The sequence below is a fragment of the Notothenia coriiceps genome, unplaced genomic scaffold (genome assembly GCF_000735185.1).
Source record: "Notothenia coriiceps isolate Sejong01 unplaced genomic scaffold, NC01 NC01_scaffold00001919, whole genome shotgun sequence".
Classification (NCBI taxonomy): domain Eukaryota; kingdom Metazoa; phylum Chordata; class Actinopteri; order Perciformes; family Nototheniidae; genus Notothenia; species Notothenia coriiceps.
This window is the reverse complement of record NW_011334620.1, coordinates 369,240-394,392: the sequence shown is the minus strand read 5'-3', so window position 1 is coordinate 394,392 and position 25,153 is coordinate 369,240. Positions and strand designations below refer to the sequence as shown.

The 25,153-nt window shown below is 40.0% G+C and overlaps 3 protein-coding genes across 3 annotated transcripts in view; all 3 read right to left on the bottom strand.

Moving 5' to 3' along the window:
- Positions 1–1,527: 1,527 nt before the first annotated feature.
- tfg (trafficking from ER to golgi regulator) lies at positions 1,528–9,926 on the bottom strand. The gene is made up of 6 exons (XM_010793234.1): positions 9,786–9,926; positions 7,216–7,429; positions 6,953–7,036; positions 3,274–3,420; positions 1,879–2,046; positions 1,528–1,768 (listed from the first exon to the last, which is right to left on the bottom strand). The coding sequence occupies exons 2-6, from the start codon at positions 7,397–7,399 to the stop codon at positions 1,587–1,589; spliced, it is 765 nt and encodes a 254-aa protein (XP_010791536.1). The 5' UTR covers positions 7,400–7,429; positions 9,786–9,926; the 3' UTR covers positions 1,528–1,586.
- Positions 9,927–10,613: 687 nt separating this feature from the next.
- Positions 10,614–13,009, bottom strand: jagn1a (jagunal homolog 1a). Its single transcript, XM_010793221.1, has 3 exons — positions 12,867–13,009; positions 12,014–12,117; positions 10,614–11,930 (listed from the first exon to the last, which is right to left on the bottom strand). Exons 1-3 carry the CDS (start codon positions 13,002–13,004, stop codon positions 11,468–11,470), a joined length of 705 nt encoding a protein of 234 aa, XP_010791523.1. The 5' UTR covers positions 13,005–13,009; the 3' UTR covers positions 10,614–11,467.
- A 789-nt stretch (positions 13,010–13,798) lies between these two features.
- col8a1a (collagen, type VIII, alpha 1a) overlaps positions 13,799–25,153 on the bottom strand; it is a 13,245-nt gene continuing 1,890 nt past the window's right edge. Inside the window, exons 2-3 of the mRNA XM_010793211.1 lie at positions 17,516–17,807; positions 13,799–17,260 (exon numbers count right to left, since the gene is read on the bottom strand). Coding sequence (XP_010791513.1) covers positions 15,324–17,260; positions 17,516–17,798 — 2,220 coding nt within the window. The 5' untranslated portion in view covers positions 17,799–17,807 and the 3' untranslated portion in view covers positions 13,799–15,323. The remainder of the gene's footprint in view (positions 17,261–17,515; positions 17,808–25,153) is intronic.

Here is a 25,153-nt window from a genome sequence, read left to right as displayed (position 1 = left end):
CCAGAACGCCTCGTTGGAGATTTCTCTTTTTCCATTGTTTACTTCTTGGGTATAGTGACGTATTTGGGTATAGTGACGTTACGTCCGCGGAGCTGTTACGTTTGGACCAATCCGCGGACTTCCTCACACACACACACACACGGCGGGACGTTGCGAGGCTCGCTGCTGTGAGGAGCGGACAGTGTGAGCTCCGACAACCCGTGTAGGACAGAGAGTGAATACACACACTATACAGAGATGCTGTATGAGAAACCAATGTGAGTTTGGAAAATTGCACGATATAAATCTATTCTAGTAGACCTCAACAATGGAATTATGATCAGGCCATGACATGGGACCTTTAAGTTCTTTTACCAGAGATTTGCAAGGGTTTTGTAAGCTTTTGTCTTCTCCTAACTTGAACATACTGACCATATCACTGAAAAATAAATGTGAGGTGAATAGGAAGTGGACTGTGTACTTGTGTCCAAAAACAACAGGAAGTAGGTAATTTAAGTTTGACCAGCTGATGTGACCTCATATGTCAAATATCACACTACTTCTTCCCTGACTCCTTAGTCAATTAAATTTGAAAACACAACAGCACACATATTTGTAGATTCGCTGAGACCTATTATTTCCAAGAGATCATTATATGTACAAAACGGGTAAAATAAACCATACAGGTTTTACTTCACTATCAAAGTAACCCATTACAGTTGTCAGCACATCCATTGGTCCATTGGTAGCTATTTGCCAGTTCCAATTTGCAGTTTTTTATTATTATAGGAATTTATGTGTGCTAAATATAAAAAATCCAATATAAACATATTATAATTGTTGCTAAAATAATCTAAGAAAAACAGAACACTTTGATGCCACTGGTTTTATGTGCTGGTCTCCTGCTGACAAATTCTAACCTGGTCCAGTTTTTGTGTTGTTTCAGATGCAGTTAGATGCTGTTTGATGCATCATACATCATCTCTGCAGTTAGAGCCATGCCATATATTCTTTACCATGGATATATTGGGGTAAATGATCATCTCTGCATCTGCTAGGCACTCAATGATGGTTGTTTTGGTGGAAAACTCCAACCTAGGAGCAATACCCTGTTAAAAAAGGAGAGGAAGTTGTTGCACCATAATCACATTTACCTGCAAATATCAAACTTACTGATCTGTGGTCGCAAAATTCTAATATATCTGTTGGGGAAATATTTTCCGAGGCCCATAACTTTGACCCAGTTTATCAGTTCAAACTGTCCTGACTGAGCACACGCACCTGTAACCTTGGCTGCTGTGCTCTCAGTGTTCTGTCTCCCTGTTCCTGCCTGTTGGCGTCAGCTGATAGAGGTGTTATGATTCTATCTTGTTCTGCAGCATGTTGATTATTCTCTCTGAACTAGCTGAACGCACGGGTCTGGGGTAGAGTTCTTCAGAATTGATCATCTCAAACGTGTGGTCAACCCGTGACATGTTTTGTCAATTCTCCGGCCGAAACTCCAAATAAACCGTCAGTGTTCGCCATCTAAGCTCCAGCTCTCCTCGTGTCTCTCTGAGTCCTGACTCCTATTGCTTCAGAAGTTTCCCCTACAGGGATATTGGATTTCATGGGGCAGTCGCTGTGTGTGGTTGTGACTCACCATCCAAGGCAGCTGGGGGGCCCTGCTGCACTCCAGGATAGGGAGCCTGTGGTTGGGGAGGCGCCACCGGCTGAGGAGCTGCAGAGGAGGAGTTGATGCTGTCAGGTGTTCCTGAACGCTCCTCTAGTGACAGCGACGCTGGGGGAGCTGCTCGGACGAGGATGAGGAAAAAAGGTTACAGCGATACACTGAAACAAAACACAAAGGTATCAAAGCCAAGTGTCTTCTATTTGATGCAGTTTGCTCAGGTGCAATACCTTGGGCATGGTCCTCACTCAGTCCAAAAGCGGAGATGACATTCTTGCTGACCTCGTCCTGGTTTTTTAAGGGGTCGAAGGCCGACATGCTGGCCGCGCTGACTGGAGTGGCGTGTTTCACAGCCTGCTCTGCTGCCATCAGTTTGCCTTCACGTCCGTCCACTGAATCTAGAAACACAGACCTTTAGGAACCAGCTGAGTCCAAGACACATTTTGGCAACAAGGCAATGCATGTACAGTACGCAACATTTTGAGATCATTTGAGTTAACAAAAAACATTAACACCAACATTTAGTACTAAAGGTACGAGTGCTACAGCCTCATTAAGACCTTGATTACACTCCTGCATTAGACTCAGAAAAACTAATCCAACTGTTTGCCGACTACAGATCACTCCCCATTTACTGTTTCCAGACAAATAACTTATTCAGATGTTATTCAAAAGTTACAGCTCACAAAAATGAAAAATGGCCGCACAACGTTTCTCGGACAACAGTTATGATAACACATGGAAAGGGTGTCTGTGTGCAAGTCTGTATTCCCACAATCAAACTGGACTAAACCAGTTCATATTCAAACAAAAGCTAGTTGTTAAATTATTCCATGATCACTGACCCTTATAAACTCAAGTCTCACTCTGGTACCAGTATGCCTGTGGGATCTTAAATGTTGGCAGTCAGCATGTGATCAAAGGTTTGACAGGGTAGGGTGTCACAGGGGAAGAGTGATCCCCATCAGTGGGATAACAGACCTTACTGAAGGTTTGTGATCTAAAAAAATAAAACCCAAAGACAAATCAGACTGCCTGGAGTATGCATGTGAAAATATACTATAGCCTAGACGGCACAGTGTGGCTCTTTGATGTACATTACTGTTCAGAAGCTATGAGTTTTCATGTAACGACCATTAAAACACACTTTCGGCAAATCAATCAAGAAATGCAAAGTAAACATATTTTTATAGTAAAACAGACAGTGTTTTCTTACAAGGCTGATAGAATTGCGAGGGATGAAACCCCTCTTTAATGGTCACACATGCAGAGCACACAGCACACACAGTGAAATGTGTTCTCTGCATTTAACCCATCCTAGTACCAGGAGTCTAGTACTAGGAGCACTGATACTAAAAGGCTGATACTGATATCCAGTTTAAAAAATCCAACCAAAAACCTAAGGATATGGATCCTTTACATTTGTGACCTAGTTGGACATTTAACAAATGAAAAATCAATCTGTCAGTGCTCTCTGGTGGACAAACTATGTAATGACGACACGGAACCATTTCTGCACAGCAACTTCTAAAGGCCAACATATACACCGATACCGATATAATCTAATAAAGGTTGACTTCTTGGTCTACCTCTAAAGTGTGTGTGTGTGTAGGAGGGGTGGTTACCACTGTCCGGTGCTGTAGAAGCCAGGCCCGGCTCGGTTGGGGGCTCCAGGCTGTCCAGGAGGTTGTTGACTTTATTCCTGAGCTCAATGAGCTCCCTGCGCAGATACTTCACTTGACTAGACTCCAAAGGCCGCGGCTGACCGTTCACTGCAGATAACGGGAGATAAAGGAAAAGGAAAGCAGTGAGCAAAGTCAAACATGAGATTAAGCATTTCTCCATGTCCGCACAGTCAAATCCATCTGTGTGTAAGACCTCAAGGAAAGTGATTGATTCCTGATGGCTTTTACAGAGGACAACAATCCCCAGTTCATATCTTTACTCTCCTTATCGTTATCTCACGTCTGATCTCATTAGATACTATCATTTCTCACTTGGAGTAAAGTATTCAGGATCTGAGTTATAGCCATGACTTATTGATTCGATTTGATTGATCTTTTAGATCAGGGGTGGGGAACCTCCGGCCCCCGGGCTGTATACGGCCCGCGAGACCATTTGGTACGGCCCTCGAGGTAATTTATAAACGCACGCAAAAAAGAAAAAAATTCAAGAAATCTAGACCGCAAAATAATTAAACAAGCTTGTTTTTCCTGGCCAGGTCAGGGTCCTTGAACACAACACGAGCCTAACGTGTCATCACCTGGTATATGTCTCAAACACGATCCTAAACGTGTCATCAGGTAGTGGTAATAATGTCTCGTGCTGACAGGAGCGTAGTTTGACGGAGAGCACCAAGAAAACGGCCGCCCAGGCCTTCACAAATTAAAGTACCCATAAGGAGCCGTACACATGCCGCAGTTTTTGCGTGGCTGTGTCTTTAGTTGAAAGCCCAGTGGCAATCTGTTCATCTGTCGTACTGATCATACAGTCAATAACTTTGTTGTTATTAGCATCTGGTTAGCTAGCTATGCTAACGAATATAAGAAGCTTTTTCTCCAACCAGTGAGGTAAAGGCACATCTTTATATGATCATTATAGTTATAAAAAAAATAAGAGAATAAAGTAAACAGGTATAAAATACTATATGACAGTAAAAAAAAGTTGTTATTAATAAACAAGAATACAGTTTAAAAGGGAAGTGATTTGTAAAATATCCATAAAGAAAAAAATCTGCTTGCAGTTCTGTTTCATATGGGTGTTGAGAGATGTATCCATAGATCTCTTCATGTTGCTCTCAAAGTGCACCAGATTGATGGTTTTAACTTCAACATTTAAAAAAAAATCTTCCCAGGGGAGCATGCCCCCCGGACCCCCCTAGAGGAGGTGAGGTCCACCCCCTACTTAAAAAGGAAACTATTTGCACACATCTTGTGTCCATATCTTTCTGTTTTGGTGGTCATGCCACACCGTGCACGTGCATGCATGCGAGTTATGGTAAAATATCTGGATTCAGAGGTTGCTTTTTCTTTGCACAACATGAAAGAAAGGCCAAATGAATGGGCTGTGATTTTAGTGTTTTTAAGCAGAGGTCAATCATTTGTACGGCCCTCGGAGGGTGTTGAAAAAATTGAAATGGCCCTTGAGAGGAAAAAGGTTCCCCAACCCTGTTTTAGATGGACACATTTCAATATACATCATGATTAACCTTTGGGCTGAAATTGAAACTGTAAAATAGGATCTTCAGCAAAAACAGTTTATTACAGTAACATTTGCAAATTCAAAATAAACAGTGTTTGGAAACTCATAATTATCCAGTTCATTGGTCAGATGGAACGGCGGTTCATTCCACACTAAGTATGTGGCAATTATGAATGATGACTAGTTGCAAATCTGACTCCACACTGTGAATACTTGGCATTACTGAGATCATCTATCGGTCACATGGTTAAAACCACAAAGCCATTTGCAAAAGCAGCCAGGCTGACAGAGAGCTTTATTATTACCAGCTAAACAAAAGAGCTTGGTTTTCGTGCTAACTTAATGAAATTGAAATGACGCTATCTAACCAATAGGTCAATTATTCCATTTCCAATCTGCTCTAAACAACACAGGAACAAGGTCTTCACAATCTTTGACACTTTGTGACCTGCACCACGTAAGTCATTCAATACTTTCCCAATTGTTATTATCCCCACTCTAAAAGTGACTGGGGAGTGTAATGTCCAAGAAGGATTTTGAGATTAGTGACCGCCGGACATTCTTCTCTCACGTAAGTGTCTGTGTTACGAGAGGATAATGCTGAGCAGGGAGGCAGTGGGTCATGAGTTCCTCTGTGAGACACAGGCTGCCACAAGACTCTGGCTACTCTTCCTTGTTTTGCATTTCGACCCGTCGAAGAAAATTCATTCCACATGAGGTTATTATGCATGTTTGTTTTTGAAATAAAAGCTGAAATCTTGCAGATTAACCTCTTATAATTGCAATTACAGGAGAACAAACTGACGGGAAGCAGAGAACAGGAAACAACATCATGTTGCCATTATATCCCAGAGTAGAGGGAGTGCACATTTAACTTTTGAGTTTAAAAATGAGTCAACATTATAACATTTCTAAAAACAAGTACATGGTGTGCTATGACTTTCAAGTCTTTTTTTCCCGTAGCTGATATCAATATTCTGTTGAATCGTTATCTTAAAAGTTTACTTTCCTGCGTATATTCCTCGACTGGTTATTCTCTACCACAATATTTCCGTGCAGGAAGGAACACAATCAGATTCTAGGCTTTCCAAAAGTCAAACACTGGGGAAATAATCCTGTTTTTAAAATGATTCACAGGAAATCGAGTAATTCATGAACATGAATACAAAACACATGTAATATGAAATGGGAGCCGGGAGACATAATCAGGGAAAACAACAAGTTGTTTTTTGTCATTTACAGAATCAGATGAAGAAGTGATTATGGCCTGAAGTTGGCCAGTATTGAAGAGAATGGATTGAAAGAAAACAGTCACAGATGGCTTGTTTGATCAGTATAATTGGGATGTGCTTCAGCCACCTGCGACCCTACGGATAAATAGCTTAAATAAATGGGTGGAATATACTTCACCTTCAGATCCAGTTAATATTAAGGTTAAAAAAAAACAGACAGAAAACACAATTTACTTATAAAGCTGCATATAGATTTGCCATATATGACATCTATTTACCAGGCGCACCTTATTTGTTCAAGTATTCCTATTCATACAACAATCAAAATCATATTGTAGATCAAGTATTATTAACTGTGTAACACCTAATGCAACGTGTTATTACTTTAAAAAGAAAACAGGTGTTAACCTGACATGTTAGGGCGGGGCTAAGCGGTTGTTTGGTAAATATGATTAATTCTTCTCATGCCCATGTCAGCTGGCCTGGTGCATATTTAAAATGTCAGTCAGGAACCAATATAACTGGAAAACAACCATCTTCTGCCTGTCATGTTCTTTGCTTGCTCGACAGGTGCTAAGAAACGTACAGAAATGTCCAACCCAAATGATTAGGAAGGGAGTGAAGACAACTTTCCTTCAGTCAGAGAAGAGCTGAGGTTTGTTGTTTGAAACCTAAGCTGGACTGCCCTCCAGTGACTGGTTGAGGTAACAGCTGATTAAAGACATCTTGATCTACAATTGATCATTATTACGGTTTCACATGATTTAAGAAATCCAGAGGCTTGAAGTTTCGATTCCTTAAGGAGAAGTTCACACACAACGCGCGGGCGGATGTCTTTTGATCGGTAAGAGAAAATGCTTTCATATCTTACCAAACAAAGTCAGTTTGAGTATTCTACTGCACTGGATGGCGAAGGAGAGGTCGGAGCTGTCAAAAATGGTGATGAGGTCATCATCTAGAAAGAGGGAAATGAAAGAAACGATGATTATCTCTGCCAAAAATAAAGATTACGTCGTCAAGTTATCAGTAACAGTCACATAAACTTGGTTTTAAAAATAAGAGGAAAACGTCAACAATCACACTTGTGACCCTTGAGACCAATGAGGACAAATGGCCCTGGATGTCCTGACTCACCTTCATCCTTGTATTTGATGGTAACCTCGTCGTTACTCTGCAGCTTTCCCCTGAAGACACGTTGCATCATCAGCACTAGCTCGTCGTAAGTAATGTCTTCGTTGTGGATTGGGATGCGTCTGATGTCATCGCCCAACTGGGCTTTAATGATCAGCTTCCCGCTTAGGTCCAGCTGGCCGTTCATGGTGCCGTCCGACCTCTTCTGCTCCCACCACTAACAGGGTCAGAGGAAAGGTAGACAACTTACTAAACAACAAGCCTGATGTCCTAGCGTCTTGTCTACTTTCTCAATGCTTAATGGAAGCGAGAATGACATTTTGGGAACAGCTAAGTTGGACTGACTTTGATTATTTGTTGACTATTAAAGAAGTACGGTTTTTATTCATAAAGTTGATTGAAGGTTACCAAAAACTAAAGTCATCAACAGCATCAGTGTTAACGGACAATAGTGTAATGCTGAACCCCACTAGAACTGCAGGGTTAAGGTTAAAAGAATGACTCACTCTGCTTAGTATTGAAAGATCTCACTTGTGCACGAAATAAAATAACATCAGAATGATCATTATATTCAACTAGAGGGCTTAGAAAGCACTGGGTCTGTGTTATCAGGGTAGGCAAAGTGGTTGTTGAAAGTGGTTTCTATTTAAAAAGGCGATTGTTACATTGGCAAGGGATATGGAATCATGTTCAAATTAGCAGATCCTATTTGTGGTCTTATCTCTCTGAACAGAAATCAAGGGAGAAAGAGAACTTCTGTCTACTAAACATTTAATTTTAATAGTCTAACTCAATCTTTAACAAACCGTCTATCTCTCTAACGGGCAGTGATGTGATTTCTAAAGTTTGTTTATACATAATTGAATCCAATCAAGAGTATTCATATGCAGTAACAACATCACACAGTGTCCTTGTACTGCAGGGTCTAAGGGTCAAACATCACCCTGTGAGGTGGCAAAGATAACTATGATATTACAGACTTTGACCCAAAATATTAACCAGTTTGATAAGATAATCACAGCTTTCAACTATGAGTATTGGATCTTTTCGAAAGACATCATTTGAACATTTACAAGCAAAATAGGTGAAACACACAGATTAAGTTTGTTATGCAATCCAACATATGCAGTTTCACATTCAGCTAGTCGAGCCTAAACAGCTTGTGATCAATGAACGTCTCTCAGTGATCGTGTGTAGCAGTGGTGGATAATAACAAAGTGCATTTAAGTACAATTTTGAAGTACTTTTACCTTACCTGAGTATTTTCAGTATATGCTACTTTATACTTCTACTCCACTGCATTTTAGAAGCCAATATTGTACTTTTTAGTCCACTACATTTATTTGACAGCTTTAGTTACTTTTTAGATTTATACTATTAGCTTATACAAAATATAAATATACATTAAATTATTTATAAGTTATATTTATAGGTTAGGATATCCAGCAGCAGTATACAGCTATTTAAATAAGCTCCAAATGTACCAGCTATGATAAAAACACATTCATAATCATATAAGTAACCTATATAATATATAGATGATTAGGAGCACCTTTATTCTTGATACTTTAAGTATATTTTGATGCTGATACTTTTGTACTTAGGCAATATTTTTGAATTCAGGGCTTCTTACTTGTAATAAAGAACGACGCGAATGTAGTATTGCTTATTTCACTTACAAATCTGAGTACTTCTTCAACTGATATGTAGTGAGCAGTTGGATTTACTATGATGTTTGGTACTTAGGTTCAAGGCTGGACAATAAACAGTGAATTTAATTCCAGAGATGCTACGGCTTTCACTCTGCTAGCCAGATGAATAATTAGCCGGATGCTAGGGATTGTGTGGTAGCTAACATTTAGCATACAGTTATGTTAAATGGGGGAACGACAAACTGGTTTCTACCAAAAGTGGCTATACCAAATGTTGATGACAACGTTTGGTAACTTTAGATCTGATTTAAACGTTAAAATTGTCACTGAAGTGCGGCTAAAGCTGATGGTAACAGACGCTCATTCGCAGAGTCATCTGTCAGTGGCCCATAAACATAACCAGTGAATGCTAACTAGGCCGTTTCATCACTGCCCTGTCAATGGTGTCATTAAAAACTGTAAATGCGGAGTTAAAAGCAATAGTATATTTAATATTTCATTTCATTGCAGTAAAATAACTATCATTACTTTCACTTTCTAGTAATCGGTCGGCATCAAGCTGTTTCCTGGGTAACTTGCTACCTTTAAATGGCACTCTGAGCTAACGTTAGGTAAACCGGCATATTTTTCAACAAAGTAAAATAACAACTTTGTCTTTCGTAAGAATAGAAAAAAAAGCCAGTGTCAGTTATTTTCGTATGTAACTTCCTATGAATAAGACTCGGCACCTGTTTGGGCGAGATGCCTAAGCGTTAGCTCGCTGCGTAGCTAAATTAACATTAGTAGTTGCTAGCTATCAAGCTAACCACATAGCTAGCTTGCTAGCAACAGACCACTCAAACAGAGAAAGGATGGGAACTGCTGTGTGGTTTAAACTACTTCATAACATGCCTGAACCATAAACACAAGAAGGTATTTTACCTGAATCAGACGACTTGGCCGCGCTGTGTTTCAAAGGTTTCCCTAAACCCTGAAATTAATATATTTTAGCTAGCCTAGCTAGACCCGGGTACCAGCATCAGGAAGTGTCCAAGCCTCCAAGACTGTCAACGTCAACCAGTACGTGGCATTCATCATGCGCATGCGCAGATGATCTGGATCAAAGTGCGTTGTGACCGTGGTGACCAGATACTGTGCCTGTGATTGAATCACCTAATTGTAAATATGTTCAGTGCTGTAAAGCAGAGCTGGGAAAGTACTCAGATCTTGTACTTAAGTAAAAGTGGAAGTACCATAGTGTAGGAATACTCTGTTACAAGTAAAAGTAAAAAAATGTTACAGATGTATGTACAAAAGTATTAGCATCAAAATATACTTAAAGTACCAAAATAAAGTACTCATTATGCAAATGTACTCAATTCAAAATGATATATTTTATATTTTGATAATACTGATTGATGCATTAATGTATTTATCAAAGCTGGTAAAGGTGCAGTTAGTTTTAATTACTTAGTATGCTGCAGGGTAGCTAGTTAATGTTACTCCTGGTGTAACTAAAGTCTTCTTAGTTTTAAGTGTGTTACACCACTGGTGTAAAGTAACTAAGTACATCACTCAAGTACAGTACTTAAGTAGCCTACAAAGGTGCACTGGGGACGCTGGGGACATGTCCCCACAACTTTTTGAAAAGGCCAATTTTGTACCCACCACTTTTTAAAAGTATAACTTATACATGTTCTGAAAAATAACGTGCACAAAGAAATGTAATAAAAAAGAACACTGGTTTAGTGTTTGCAGCAAACCATCACACACACTTCTGTGGAGATTCTCTCCAACATCCTCAATAATACACTGAATAAACGGGCAGTTTGTTAAGGAGACATTTCTTGAAAAAGATATCCAGTAACACGCTTTATAATGCATATTTTATTCTGAAACACAGGAGTAATGTGCTGTCTTTGATGCTGAATGAGAAAACATGAAAATATATCAGTACAGGCAGCTATTCTTATCACCATCTCTATGTTTTAATAGCTGAAATAGATTCTGGAAAGGAGGTAATATGAGAGGTAGACTTACAGAAGAAACAGCATCAGCACATCTGTAGCAATAAACCTAGTTCCTTTAAAGGTAGAGTCAGCAATTCTAATCCAATATATTTTTGTCAAATTCAGCAAAAACCTCCTCCTTGCTAGAAATATATATTCAGTGTGTGCTGAAAACAAATCTGGTGTTTGTACACAGCCCTGGCTCTGTAAATGGTATACAAAACATGTCTCACTCCCAGTTGCAATTCTTGAATTCACTTCAGACTTCACATAATTTTGAGAATGATTACTTAACATTCCTTTTCCTAATTGACCAGTTTCTTAGTTTAGATTCAAGCTGATGATGAAGTGGGAAAAGTAGATGGCATTCTATGTTTATGGGTGTTGCTTTGATGCCACGCCTGATTGTGTCTTCTTGCCACTCAAAATAAATTATGATGAACAAAAATAAAACAAGTTTTAACAAATAATAAATAAGCCAGGTTCCTGTACAGAAGAAACTGGTTTCTAATGTACCTTGTTTCATTAAATTAATTAATTATAAATAGACTTAAATAAGATTCATAAATTAAGTTAAAAACACAGTTTTTTCCCAGTCACAGCTTTTTCAATCGATTATTTCTTCTTCTTCTCCTGAGTGGAGTCAAACCAAGAGTCTAACAGCTTCTTCATGTAATATAACTGCCAGCCGTGTACTTGAACAGCAACCACCATGATGAGATACATAACAGTCACTGCAGAGAAGCCGAAAATGAAGCGGTAGGCCTTTCCATGGCGGTAGAGCTGCTGTGCCACAGGAAACATCTCCATTCCACCGTAAATGAGTGGTGCCACAGAGAACAGCCCTGCGCTGATCATGGATAAGACCAGGTAACTTATATTGTTCTTTGGAAGGGATAGGGCACTGCAGAACAGAGGCAGGAGGCTGAGCAGGTAGGGGTACTCCCACTGGTACGGCATGGACACTATGTCATGGGACACTAGGTTGAAGTGGCTGACAGTCACTTGTGCCGCCACCAGCAGCCAGAGCAGGAAATGGACCAGGTTTAACTTCCGCACCTCTGACTTCATGGGAACACTGTAAAACCGATAACAGATAAACAAGGTGTTAGCCATACTTGTTGTTACTGTCACTATCAGAAATACATGACAGGTACTTGCCTCATCTGGTATTGTGGGACCGACACCCTCTCTTTGTACTTGAATTCACTTCCATTGGTGCCACCTGGTCTGAGACCAGCACGTGATGTCATTTTGAGGCAAACCTAAAGACAAAACACATTTTATTTCAGCAACCAACACTTGACAGACCTAAACCAACAATCATTTTTTTTAAATTATTTGTTCCATATTATGTTTGAAAATAATATGAAAAAACCCATGACAATCTCATAAATTACAAAGTGATATCAACAAGGTGCTTGTTTTTTACAGAGGCCCAAAGCAAATATATTTTGAAGATATTCAAATGTATATCGTTTATATTAATACATCTGCAAATCCTCACAACAGGAAGCTGGATTAGACGTTTGGCTTGAAAATGACTCAGCCCAAACGACCAATTATCAAGATAGTTTATTTGACTATTTAATGATTCCAGTATTTGCTTTAGACCCAAACCTAACATTGTATACTGTTAGCCTGCTCATTTTAACTACATCATGAGACTGGATTAAATGGCAGGTGTTACAACACAGACACGATGCTATCAGAAGAGAAAATCAAGTTAGAAATGACATCAAATCAACCACATAGTACGTGAGACCAATCTGATTTTCTAATAACAAAGTGCTACCAGCTATTAAAAAAAACAAGAGTAATTAGAGGCAGATTAGTTGGGCTGTTATATCAAAGCAGGCTAGCGTGTTAGCTGCTGTTGCTAGCTAACCTAATTCAGCATAACCTTTTAACAGATCTAGTTACGCTTTGTAGCTTACGACTGGCTTGTTTCTATATTTAGCAAAAACAACACAGTGTGACACCATTTCAAATCTTAAAAGCTAACAATGCTTACCCTTACTGCTGCGTATTTCCGGAAGGTTTGGAAGAGCTCGTTGAATGAATCTGGACTAACAAAAGATGTGGTGACAGATGTTGCAAACCCCACTGCGCATGCGCTGTAGTCGATTAACTCCCCCCGCAGCATCAGCATCTCGTCTCACAGCTGTTACCAGTAATGGGAAGTAACTAAGTAGATTTACATTACAAAAGTACTGTACATTAGCACACGTTTGTGGTACTTGTACTTTACTTGAGAATTTCAATTTTTGCTACTCCACTACATCTTAGACGTAAATCGCGTACTTTTACTTTTAATTTATTTAATAACTGAAGTTACTTTGCAGATTTGGATTAATGATAGGAAATATAATGAACACTTAGGTAAGCCTATAGTTACACCTGGAGTAAATTCACAAGCTACCCTGCAGCATACAAAGTAATTAAAACTAGCTGCACCTTTACGAGCTTTAATAAACACATTAATGAATCAATAATAATAATCAAAACATATAATGTATATTATTATGGAATGGGCCAATTTGCATAATGAGTATTTTTACATTTGGTACTTTACTATTTTGATGCTAATACTTTGGTAATTTATTTAAATAAAATTTTAATTGCAGGACTTTTACTTGTAACAGTATTTCTACACATTTTCTACTTTTACTACAAGATCTGAGTATGGCTCCCAACTCTGGTAACAAAGTACATTTACACAAAAAAAATGTGGTACTTGTACTTTACTTGGGTATTTTCATATTACGATACTTTATACTTTTACTTCATACATTTTTTTTGGCAAATGTTGTACCTTTTACTCCACTACATTTATTTGAAATGTTTAGTTACTTGTTAATTCTTACATTGAGCAAAAACATTTCAACCATATATTCTTTTTATTTAAACATTTTTATTTAGAAAAACAACATGGTAACAAAACACGCGATAACAAAAGTGAAAAAATTAAGACATTAAATCTTTGGTTACAACGACAATATTAGCACCGTGATAAAATAAGAAATATACATTTAGTTTTCCTTTAAAAGTTGTCATGCATTTTGTCCTTGTCATAGCATGCAAGGGATCGGCAGATTAAATAATAAATTATTGACATAACCATTCTTATGAATTGCTGCGACATTCAACACTTGCTTTGAGTTAATTGTGATAAAAATGTATTTGTATTTTCTTTAAACCTGGCAGCAAGACGTACCAAATGAAGCTCACCAAGGGTGCTGTTACAACTAAAAAATGATTAATCTTACAAAACAGTTACAAAATACAATCAGTTTAATTTTAAATAAAAAGAGTAAGTAAGAATATAGTTCATTTGAATTTATTCCCAACATGATTTCGCTCTGAAAGAAACCTAAATGCAGAGTTATTTGATCATGTTGGTAACCGAATGACACATATAAGCCGTATACGTTTTTTTGTCGTCTTTAATATATAGCATATGGAGTGGTTTTCATAGGCCAGGGCAATATGGTATGTTAGTTTGACCTTTGCACTTTTGCACACACATTTTGTTTCTTTACACCCATATACCTGTAAGTAAAAACTAAAACATAAGATCAATATTACATTCTTACCTATTGAATCTCACTCATGGGAGCAATTGTCAGTCAGCCACATATATCATGGGTGAGCATATTTTTTGCCATAAAATAATTCACCACCAATACCAGTCGGCCCTATTATGCTGAGGCTTATACAAGTCATATAGGTTGCTCCCACATTGTAATTTGCAAATGTAATTATTTTTGGTAATCCACATGGGGGATTAAGAGATTGGTCCATGAAAAATCTGAATTGCTGGTTATGACCACAAATGTGTTTACCTCCAAAACCTATACAAAATGGTTTAATGTAAACACTTTACTTTTTCATTTCCTATAAATCATTTCAGATGCTTGCAATTATCATACATTTATATTTATTATGAATGCATGCACGCTTTAAATGTTGTACTGTAATGAATAAACCATCATGTTTTGAAATATTTTCACATTCGTCACCACAATGGGTAGCTGCCAGTTTTGAAGAGGTGCAGGAGCAAAATGTGGCTTTGCGTAACTAGAATTGGTTTGTTTTAGTTTTATTTTGCATACACTTCACATGTACCCTTCTTCCCTTTCATATGTTTGTACAAAATGCAAATCGTTTTTTTTCTCTTCTTTTAATGCCTTTTTATATATTCTATTATATTTTCAAAGCTGTAAAAGAAAGAAACATTACTCTCCAAATTATGTTGCTATAAGGCTATAAAGTATAACAGCTGCTGCACATACAAACCTTCAGGCTTCTGATTTGTCCTCTCATCTCTGCTGATGAGATCAATACTTTGTTGACTTACCATTATATAAGACTGCTAAGTCTTTGGTGGTTTATAATAATGTTTATATTATACAAAATAGGCTCCCACTTTGATCTCATAGAAGTACCTCTATCTCTGTAGTTTGTGGTTTCACATTGGATATAACAAATATCCAGAGAATGAGGAGTGCACATACTGTCCAGCATAAAGTCCTGAGGCCTGATCTGAGGGCAGCTGAATATACACAGTGTCCCCCGGTTGTAGAGGTAGTACTGCACTTCCTGATGCTTGATCTAAGAAACCCTTTTTGTATTCATCATATGTATACATCACTGGCTCATTGTTCCTCATCAAAGCCACCCAGACATTAGCTCCTTTGCAATGAACGTGGTAGGCAAAGTAATAAATGCCGGGCATGTCACAGGTGAAGATTCCTGTTTCTGGGTTGTAGTTTTGGCGACCATTGTACAAGAGCTTGTCGAAGACGACTGGAGTGCCCACAGGTGGAAAGGGAGTGGTTATTACAGCTGTGAACGCTGGCATTTCCAGCCCACTGGCCCCCATTGCTTCTGCCCCGTTGCCTCCATACTTTCCCTTCTTTCCATAGCCGCCAGTCTTAACACCATCTAGTTCAGGGCCCATTTGAGAGAGCACTCCAGCGAACTCAGGGGACAGACCCGATGCACCAGTTGGGCCTGGTGGTCCAGGGAGGCCAGGCTGACCACGTTGTCCAGCTGGCCCTGATGGCCCCTCTTTCCCTTGGGGTCCTATGGGACCAGGAAGACCTGAATTTCCCTCACCTGCAATGCCTGGTGGACCAGGAACACCGCCATCTCCTTTTGAACCTGGGAGACCAGAAGGCCCAATTGGTCCTACAGTGCCATCCATTCCAGGGATTCCTTTAGGACCTTGAGGTCCCAGTGCACCAGGTAATCCACCTTGTCCTTTTGGCCCGGGAAGTCCTGGAGATCCAGGCTTACCAGGTAGACCTTTATGCCCTCCATCTCCTTTCGTTCCACCCGGTCCTGGTGGACCTCTTGGTCCTGGCTCTCCACGATCTCCAGGTAGACCATCCTTACCAGGTATCCCAGAGGCACCAGGGTTACCCTGGTCTCCTCCAAGCCCGTTAGGTCCTACTTCTCCACAATCTCCTTTAGGACCAGGTGCACCTAAACCACCTGGGGTTCCCAGAGGGCCAGTAGGACCTGGTGGACCATTTGGTCCAGGTGGTCCAAGCATACCAGGCAGGCCCCCGTAGCCTTTATCTCCTTTTGGTCCTGAAGGTCCAGGTTGTCCACCCATACCTTTATCACCTTTTGGTCCTAGGAACCCTGGTTTACCAAATCCAGGAAGTCCGGGCTTTCCTGGCAGACCTGGTGGTCCTGGATGACCTTTCCCACCTGGCATGCCTGGCTGTCCTGGCAGGCCATTTTGACCTGGTTTTCCCTGACCCGGTAGACCTGGTGGGCCAGGCTGTCCTCCTTTCCCAGGTGGCCCAGCTGGTCCTAGCTCCCCAGGATGACCTTTATCTCCTGATGGTCCGAGTGGCCCTGGTGCCCCATTCAAACCGGGTTTTCCAAAACCAGGCAGCCCTCTTGGGCCAGCAGGTCCTTGGGTCCCTGGGAGCCCTTTGTGACCAGGTTGTCCTGGCTGGCCTATCCCTTTGTCTCCTTTGGGTCCCGGTAATCCTGGTAGTCCTGGCAACCCTTTGTGACCTGGCTCTCCCTTGAGACCTGGTTGGCCAGGTAATCCCTGTCCCCCTGGTTTACCTATTCCTGGCAGCCCAGGTGGTCCTGGGGGACCCTGAGGCCCTGTCTGCCCAGCTGGCCCTTCCTCACCCCTAGGGCCCATTTCTCCTTGTGGTCCAGGCTCACCACTTCCTCCTGGCTTGCCTGCAAGTCCTGGCAAACCTGGTTTTCCAATTCCAGGCCCACCTGGTGGACCTAGTGGTCCTGGTCGTCCCTCGGGTCCGGGCTGTCCATTCCCTGAAGCTCCAGGAGGTCCTTCGGGTCCCTCAGCTCCAGGTGGCCCGGCTGGGCCAGGCTCTCCTTGGGGAATCCCCTCAGCGCCACTAAGGATTGTCTGACCTGGATAAATATTCAACAGGAAATTATTGATTTGATAATATATAGGCAATGCTTTGATTGTTAAGCCAGGGCATACATGAACATGACATGGACACTCAGTTGAAATAGAAAAACACAACAATGGTTCAATAAAAAAAAGATGTTTTGTGCCATTAATGTTCATTGGCAGGTAGTGTCACATTTGTCCAAGATGAGACTGATTTATATTTTTGGAAGTTTGTTGGTTACTGGGTGTAAAAATGTTGATTTTCTCACCTTTGTCTTGGCCCCCATTATAGCCGTCTCCTTTATGAGCATTGCCTTTGCCCTTGTGCATGGGCATCTGGGGAATCTCCTTCCTGTAGTGGGGATACTGCATATACGGCACCTCTTTGCCAAGGTACTGTTGTTGGGGAAAGCCTTCTTTGCCCATTTGTTGGTGGTGTTGCACCGGCTGGTATTGCTGAGGGTGTTGCTTGTGTCCATAGTATGCCCCAGCAGTCACACAAGTAAGTACTGCGAGCTGTAGCAGTGTCAGAAAGAAAGGGAGGGGAGGCATGGCCAAGGCCTGTATGGAAGGAAGACAAGACGAGGTGAGTGAGGGATCTGCATTTCATGTACTTTACTAAGTATTTCGATCAAACATTGGTATAGTATCGGTTTAGCACTTCTTGAGAACCTCATTTGCCAAAGTAGGATTTTGGTCTCCCTCTGCTGGATTTACATTGGCGCTGCACTGACTTGTGACCAGTATTTGCAGTCGGTTGCACTTATACTGTATGTCATTGTGTCATCCACTCTATCTAATATTGTCACAAGCAGACATAAACCTGAAAGTTTTAAATGTATTTTTCTGCTTAATAGTTTGTGGTAGGATTGATTGAACTCTTAATGTTTACTAGTTATTTTAGTAAACATATTAGGGGTTGTGTATGTTACTGTTAAAAGGTTAAAACCGATTGTATCTGAGAAGGATACTTTGAAATGTGTGTTAATTTCAATTTTGGCCCTACATTAAAGTTCATCTGACAGAATAGGCTGGAATAAAATGAATCTCCTGTAGTCCAGAAGGGGGAGACACACAAAGAGTCACATATTTATTTTTTGAAAGATGTCCTGTTATCAATACACTATAAATATACACTTAAAGATATACTAAAGTACCAGTGCACTAATTAATCTGTCACACTGTCTAAAAAATAATGTGATATTGAAACATTTGTATTTACATGTATTCAGACACACTGCTTTTTTTGCTCTTTTTATGTAAGTATGTGAAGTAATTCTACCACCTTCCAGTTAACTCACTGGTGTGCACACACCACTCCTGCTGGTATTAATAGGAACATTCTTGTTCTTCGTACATTAGTGCAACATATTTAGTCAGAAAAAAGGCAAAAAAAAGAAAGAAATCTCAATAACGACACAAAAGTCGGAATGTGACACAGGAAGGCGGTTAGAGTATTTCATGAGGAATATCTAAAGCAACCTATAGATGTCTGTCAGAAGTTTAAGGAAGTCCCCAAGTCTCAAATATACATTATATATTAAAAAAAAGTTGCGGTCCAAAAGTTGTGGTCTGCTTTAAATGGACAGTAACAGAGAGAGTCAAAGAGGTTTTCCTTGGCTCCAAAGCCAGTGAATACCTCACCATAAGCTGCTCCTCTGAGTGGTTACGGTTCAGTTTTTCTTTATAAGTGCCATTTCCATCCCAGTCTTGCATCTCCTGACACACTCATTTTATTACAGCCAGCTCATCCGTGGTTCTTCTAATTTGCATCCTGAACCGCATCCTAAGTGTCCACTCCATCACTGGCTCTTTGGATCTTTTCCGCCCTTTGACCTTTTCTCATTGGACTGGTGATTTTGACATGGCCGTGCCACTGTCTCCCCCGATGAGAGCTGGCCTTTCAAATAAGCCCAGCTTGTTTCCACAGTGACAGGAGCCAGACATGCCAAAGGCCGTGGAGGAATGCTGCTTTTCCCAATAAGAACTGGGACCTATGTTTGCCCACTGGGAATAAGCTTTGTGTGAATAATCAACATTATGAGGTTGATAGACAATAGAGAAGTGAAGGAAATTAGTTGATGTGTGACAACCTGAGTATCAAACTTTTTTTTTTCTGTGTTAAAGTTCCCACAACTGACAGTAGTAGGAAAACAATTACTATTAGGAGATGGTAGGAAAAAAAGGGTAATGAAAATAAAGAAAAAGGTAAAAATGTATAATGCTTTGATCCAAAAGATTGTGTGTGAAGGACTGATGATGTTTCTTTTTTTCAAACACAAATAGGTAATGCCATAATTTAGCAAATGAAAGGTTAACATAGTGATGAGATTAAATGCTCAAACCACTTTAAATTAATATTTATCACCAGTATACTGCTAATTTAGAACTGATTTCAGTAATAGTTATTGACACTATACACTTGTAGGGTACGAATGAAATGCTTCTAACAGGTGAGGGTTATAGAAAAAAAAGGTTCTCTGATCCTAAAGCATTTTTCAGGTTAAAATATTCAGACACATTTTTGCCATCAAGTACAGAAACTGAACAAAAGCATTTCAAGGCAACAATGTTTGTGGAAAAAGGAGCTAAACTTTCCCTTATTGACAGGATGACATTATTATCAAAATCCCTTTTGATCTATAAATCTATCCAAATCAATATTGTAATGTATGTCTATGCTCAATAAACATTGTTTATGAACATTTGACCAGCTCGGGGTTCATTTCAGACTTTTCAGATTTACACTCCTGTACATTGTATAATTAGGATTTTATCTGACTTGCATAACACATATTTACAGAATTAACTGAACATGTAAATATGAAAAGTTACATTTGAGAATACATGATGATGGATTTCAGTGATGCGTAATATTTAACCTTACATTACCATTTATTTATATACAATACATTAAAAGCTTAAGAACATAAATAGGACAGTTTTACTGCTTCTTTGGAACGTCCCAGCATGGTGTCGGTATGTGTGTGTGTGTGTGTGTGTGTGTGTGTGTGTGTGTGTGTGTGTGTGTGTGTGTGTGTGTGTGTGTGTGTGTGTGTGTGTGTGTCTGTATGTATGTATGTGTATGTATGTATGTATGTATGTATGTATGTATGTATGTATGTATGTATGTATGTATGTATGTATGTATGTATGTATGTGTTTTTTAAGGGGTTGGAAATATTCCGACAGACTTTTACGGCCACAGATCAGAGGGGCCGTACAACGGGGGTCTGTTCAGCGCCACATAGCAACACCGTTACGATGTCATGGAGACCGCTGATTGATGGAAACACCTCCTGTCCTTACCTGCTGAGCTTTTCTCCAACACGTTATTCTACATAAGTGTTGCCTCCAGTCCAGAGTGACTTGTTCACACAGCATGGCCACTTTCAGACATCTGAATCAAACATTAGATAACAAGTTTCCATGTTTTAAATGAAGCATGCATTTAAACCAATGAGACTATAAAGAAGTCTATTATGCCAAATTAACTTTCCTTTTAAAAACGTGAGTGTCATCCTTAATGATGCCAGACATGAAGTCAGGTGTTTGTGAGATTTAAAGTGTAATTTTGTGCATGTTTGTGTAAAAAACAATTCATCTTGTTCATTGATGTCTTTCTAATGACAAGAATGACAATCAGGAACAGCAACCATGTTCTACAATTTCAGATATCACCCATTCAGTTCACACACACACTCCATACTTTGTTTGTTCATAAGGCAGGAAAATACACACATAACTTGAAGACAAAAGAAAAGCAGTGTCATGTTCAATTAACATATATTTGTGCAATTATGGATAACAACTTGGAAAACAAGCTGAAACTGTTTCTGAAGAGCAATAATCCGATAAGTGTGCACAAATGTTACATTTGCTTTGTATTGCTCTGATATTTGCCTGGTTTGTATAATTACATTTTTCGTTTTTATTTCACACAAGACTCTACGGCCATGCTAGCAGTTTTACGAGTTACTGACTCTTTGAACTAAATAACGCCAAGGTGCTTACATTTTCAAAATGTTAATGCTAATATGCTGATGCTTATGTTACCATGTTCAGCATATCATCTTAGTTTAGCAGGTTAACCAATTAACCAATAAGCATTAAACACAAAGAACATATTATGGGAACGCCATTAGCTTTACCAGTAATTATATGAACCAAAGTTTCCACCGATTAACATCTTGACCAGATGATGGCACCAGAGAAAGAGTCAGAGGACCACCAAAGTCATCATGATTAATCATCTAGGGACCATTAAACTCAGTAATCCATCCATGGAGGTATTTCATCCCTACATGCCGCTAGTGTTGCTTTAAAAAAAAGTGTTACCAAATGTGTTCAGACCATGATCTTTGTACAGTATTTCAGCTTAAACAGTTGCACAGTGAAAAATAAATAATCTACTCTATCGTAAAACTTTCAAACTACATCCATCACCTTTAGTAGGTCCTGTCAATCAAGTTTAGGCCCACACATCAACCATGTGACCACAGCCCAGGGGGAAATGGATGTACAAATATCTGCGGTCTGAATCCTAATTGTTCAACATCTGCTGCCAAATCATGTGTGTCTGGTCATACACCACTGAGCTCTCAGCATGTCCTCTCTGGCCCAGACACTCTCAAAAATAAGCAAACCTCAAAGTTGTCTACATTGAATGTAACGTATGTGCATGTGTTTCCCCCTGTTTCCCCGACTACATCCAGATGTACATACGTTTTTTCATAATACATAAACCAAACACAGTAAATTGTCAGGTGTGCGGTGTGAGAGGACTCATGGGCATCATGTGTCTGTAAGATGTGGTTTTTGATGAGTCAACTTTCGCCCAGTAAAAGCTTGGGTGTCGACTACTGCGATTTATACAAGGTGCGATCTCCAGAATCTCATTAAAACCGCAGCAGCTGGCAACCCCCTGAACAAATGTGTAAGAAAAACTATAAGACTATCCAAAGTACAATATGGTAAATGAACCTCAGCTTCCTCTGTAATTCTGATTTACCATAGACTGAATTACATGATTGGAGGGAGGTAGTGAGGGAATTTTAAACACATTCAAATGTCCCAATTACAGATTTTCATCACAAGATTAACAATCACTATATCTATGGAAAACGTGATAACACAAAATACAAATGCTATTAGTCGAATTTAAATTCAACTTTTCTATTGTGTGTTTTCTCTCTTTTTGGCAAATGATTTGTTTGTTTGGGGGTTGGGAGTGAGACAAAGCCAGATCCTAAATATTGGATTATTTACACAATATTATTATATATGTATCACATTAAAGGAGACATGTCATGGCCATTTCCACTGATCATAATTCCATTGTTGAGGTCTACTAGAGTAGATTTATATTGTGCAATTTTCCAAACTCACATTGGTTTCTCATACAGCATCTCTGTAAACTACTTGTATTCACTGAATTTCACTCTCTGCCTTTAACGGCTCGTTGTAGCTCCAATAGCTCCAGCCCCCACCCTCCCTGTGAGCACAGTGTACTCTGATTGGTCGGGACGTTGTGAATCGCGCTGAGCTCCGTGGAGGTGTTGTTTCCTTGTTTAGCGATACACAGCGAAACACAGGCAAACTCATCCTGAGCACACACAAAGTCACAGCCGAAGTAAAAACAATAAGTGTGGCTTTATATTGAGTAAGAAAAAGGTTGATAAACGCTGTGAGAATGGGTCTGCAGAGAGAATTTCGCCGCGATCCCAACTGTCTGTTATAAGCCTGCAGCCAGGGAGGAGAGATCAGCAGAGCTGCCTGCACTGTGTGTGTGTGTGAGGAAGTCCGTGGATTGGTCAATTTGGACCAATCAGAGGGGGCTTAACGTAACGGCTCCGCGGACGTAACGTAACGGCTCCACGGATTGGTCCATTTAGTTCCGGGTACGTGCTTTCGAAATCTCGTACCCGGAAGAATCAAATGGATGATGACGTTTCACCATGGATGTTTCACCAACGAGGCGTTTTGGGGAGGTATTTTCTGTGTTGAGTTTTACTCGCAACAGGGTGTACTTTGAGGGTTTTGACTCTGCAGACCGTTTACATGCATAAAAACCTTCATAACACACAAGGGGATGGGTAATAACCGGAAAAGCATGACATGTGACCTTTAACAATTAAAGGTGGGGTAGGTAATTTTGGAGAAACCAGCTCAAGTGCGTTAGAATTTGAAAATACACAACCGGAAAAAATCTGCCACTTCCTTGCAGAGCCCCTCCTCCAACACACACGAACGCGCACATGACCAATGAGGGCACGAGATAAGTTTGTGCACAGATGGAAGGCTGACAGGCAGGTAGGCCATCCAGTTATTTTAGCCGGGCCGGCTGAGATGATTGGTCGTGCTTTTTACAGTACTACGGCTTCCACAGATGACATTTTTTAATGGATTTTTTGTCAAAGCACTTAAGATATTCATTGCTATCGGGATGTTAAGAACATTCCATGGAATATAACAAAAAGTATATCTCGAACCGATTTCTCAAACTTACCTACCCCAGCTTTAATACCGTTATATTGTGACAACACGTGAAGGAAGCCTAAAACCTGATGAAGAAATGCAACCGTCCTAAATGGGCTTATTGCAACATACATAATCAAACAACATTATTCAGTCAAGTTTAAAGGCTTGGAAATAATCATATCTTTGATGGAAGGACAGAGATTTGGTTGATTTTTGAGAAAAGAAACGAGGAAAGCCTGCATTCCTATTGTCACTGTATCTGCTGTGAAACCCAGCATGGTGTGATAAATTTAAAAGTTACATTTCTTTGTACTTTGCTGAAACTTTCATCGTACACGTCAACACTCAACAATGTTGGACAGGAACATAAGAAGAGATACAGATAATGATTGAGAGCAGCTTTTGGCAGATTCCTCACTCATGGAAACACACCTGTCTCTGGTGTCCTGGATTCATATTGCTCATGCACAAACCCACGCACCTACACTCACACACACAGCGACAGAACTCCGCTGATGGGACAGGACGGCCAACATTTTTTCCTCAAAAAGAGCACCTTTAATCTCTCCAGATGGAAATATCAGCGCTGTGTCTCCAGACACATCTGTCTATTCTCTCTCTGCTGTCAGATTCAGACGTCTCTCTTCCCACCGTCTCCCTTTCTTCCTGAGCTTCTGAGTGAACAGAGATGTGCCTGTTCTGCACCTTCCTCACCTTTGCCTCAACATTTTATATTTGCCCTTGCTGGCCCTGTATCTCCCTTTGGAAACATCCCGGTTCAGTGACCTTGCAGACTGCCATGGAGGACTGCGTGTCTCTTTGAACCTCAGAGCAGAGACATGCACCACAGAAAAGTACAGTAGTGATGAAATGTTAGATGTTAAATAGTTATAATCACATTCTGGGCAAAAAATCTATAGACATAAAGTGATTTATTGTTTTTACATGAGTAAACGTGCATATTTATTTAGTTTGCTTGTGCTTTATGTTTGCACAGGAAGCATTAGAGAAGCATTTAGCCCTTAAAGTACTCATTTATTCAGTCAAACTACGTCTTTGAGTTTCCCTTTCAGCCTGACCAAAAGCTAGTGTTTAAAAGAATCCCACTGAACATGTTTGGCAAACCACTCCTTCCTCCTTATGACCACAAACCATTTACACATTTATGTTTAAGCCAGCAGTATCCCCTACCACTCAATCTTGGTAAGTGCACTGACGTTGTGGTTTCTCAGTGAAAGGGTAAAAAAACATTTGCAGCTCCTCGCCTCGCAGCTTTTATCACAAAGCACACCTCGTAAAATTAACACCTCTTCAAGTTGAGCTGCAAATGTCTTCTGTCACACAAACACACAGACACACACACATATACAAATCTAAAGTATAAGTATTAGCTCCCCAATTACGTAATATCACTAGGAAGAGAAATG

Bases quoted from the DNA above. Each gene is read 5' to 3' on its own strand.
- jagn1a (XM_010793221.1), bottom strand. From the start codon at position 13,004: ATGCTGATGCTGCGGGGGGAGTTAATCGACTACAGCGCATGCGCAGTG. The intron at 12,118-12,866 runs GTAAGCATTGTT...TTTTGTCTTTAG, and splicing joins GGAAATACGCAGCAGTAAGG to GTTTGCCTCAAAATGACATC. The intron at 11,931-12,013 runs GCAAGTACCTGT...TCGGTTTTACAG, and splicing joins GTCCCACAATACCAGATGAG to TGTTCCCATGAAGTCAGAGG.
- tfg (XM_010793234.1), bottom strand. From the start codon at position 7,399: ATGAACGGCCAGCTGGACCTAAGCGGGAAGCTGATCATTAAAGCCCAG. The intron at 3,421-6,952 runs GTAAGATATGAA...CGTTATCTGCAG, and splicing joins ACTCAAACTGACTTTGTTTG to TGAACGGTCAGCCGCGGCCT. The intron at 1,769-1,878 runs GTATTGCACCTG...TCGTCCGAGCAG, and splicing joins GAGTGAGGACCATGCCCAAG to CTCCCCCAGCGTCGCTGTCA.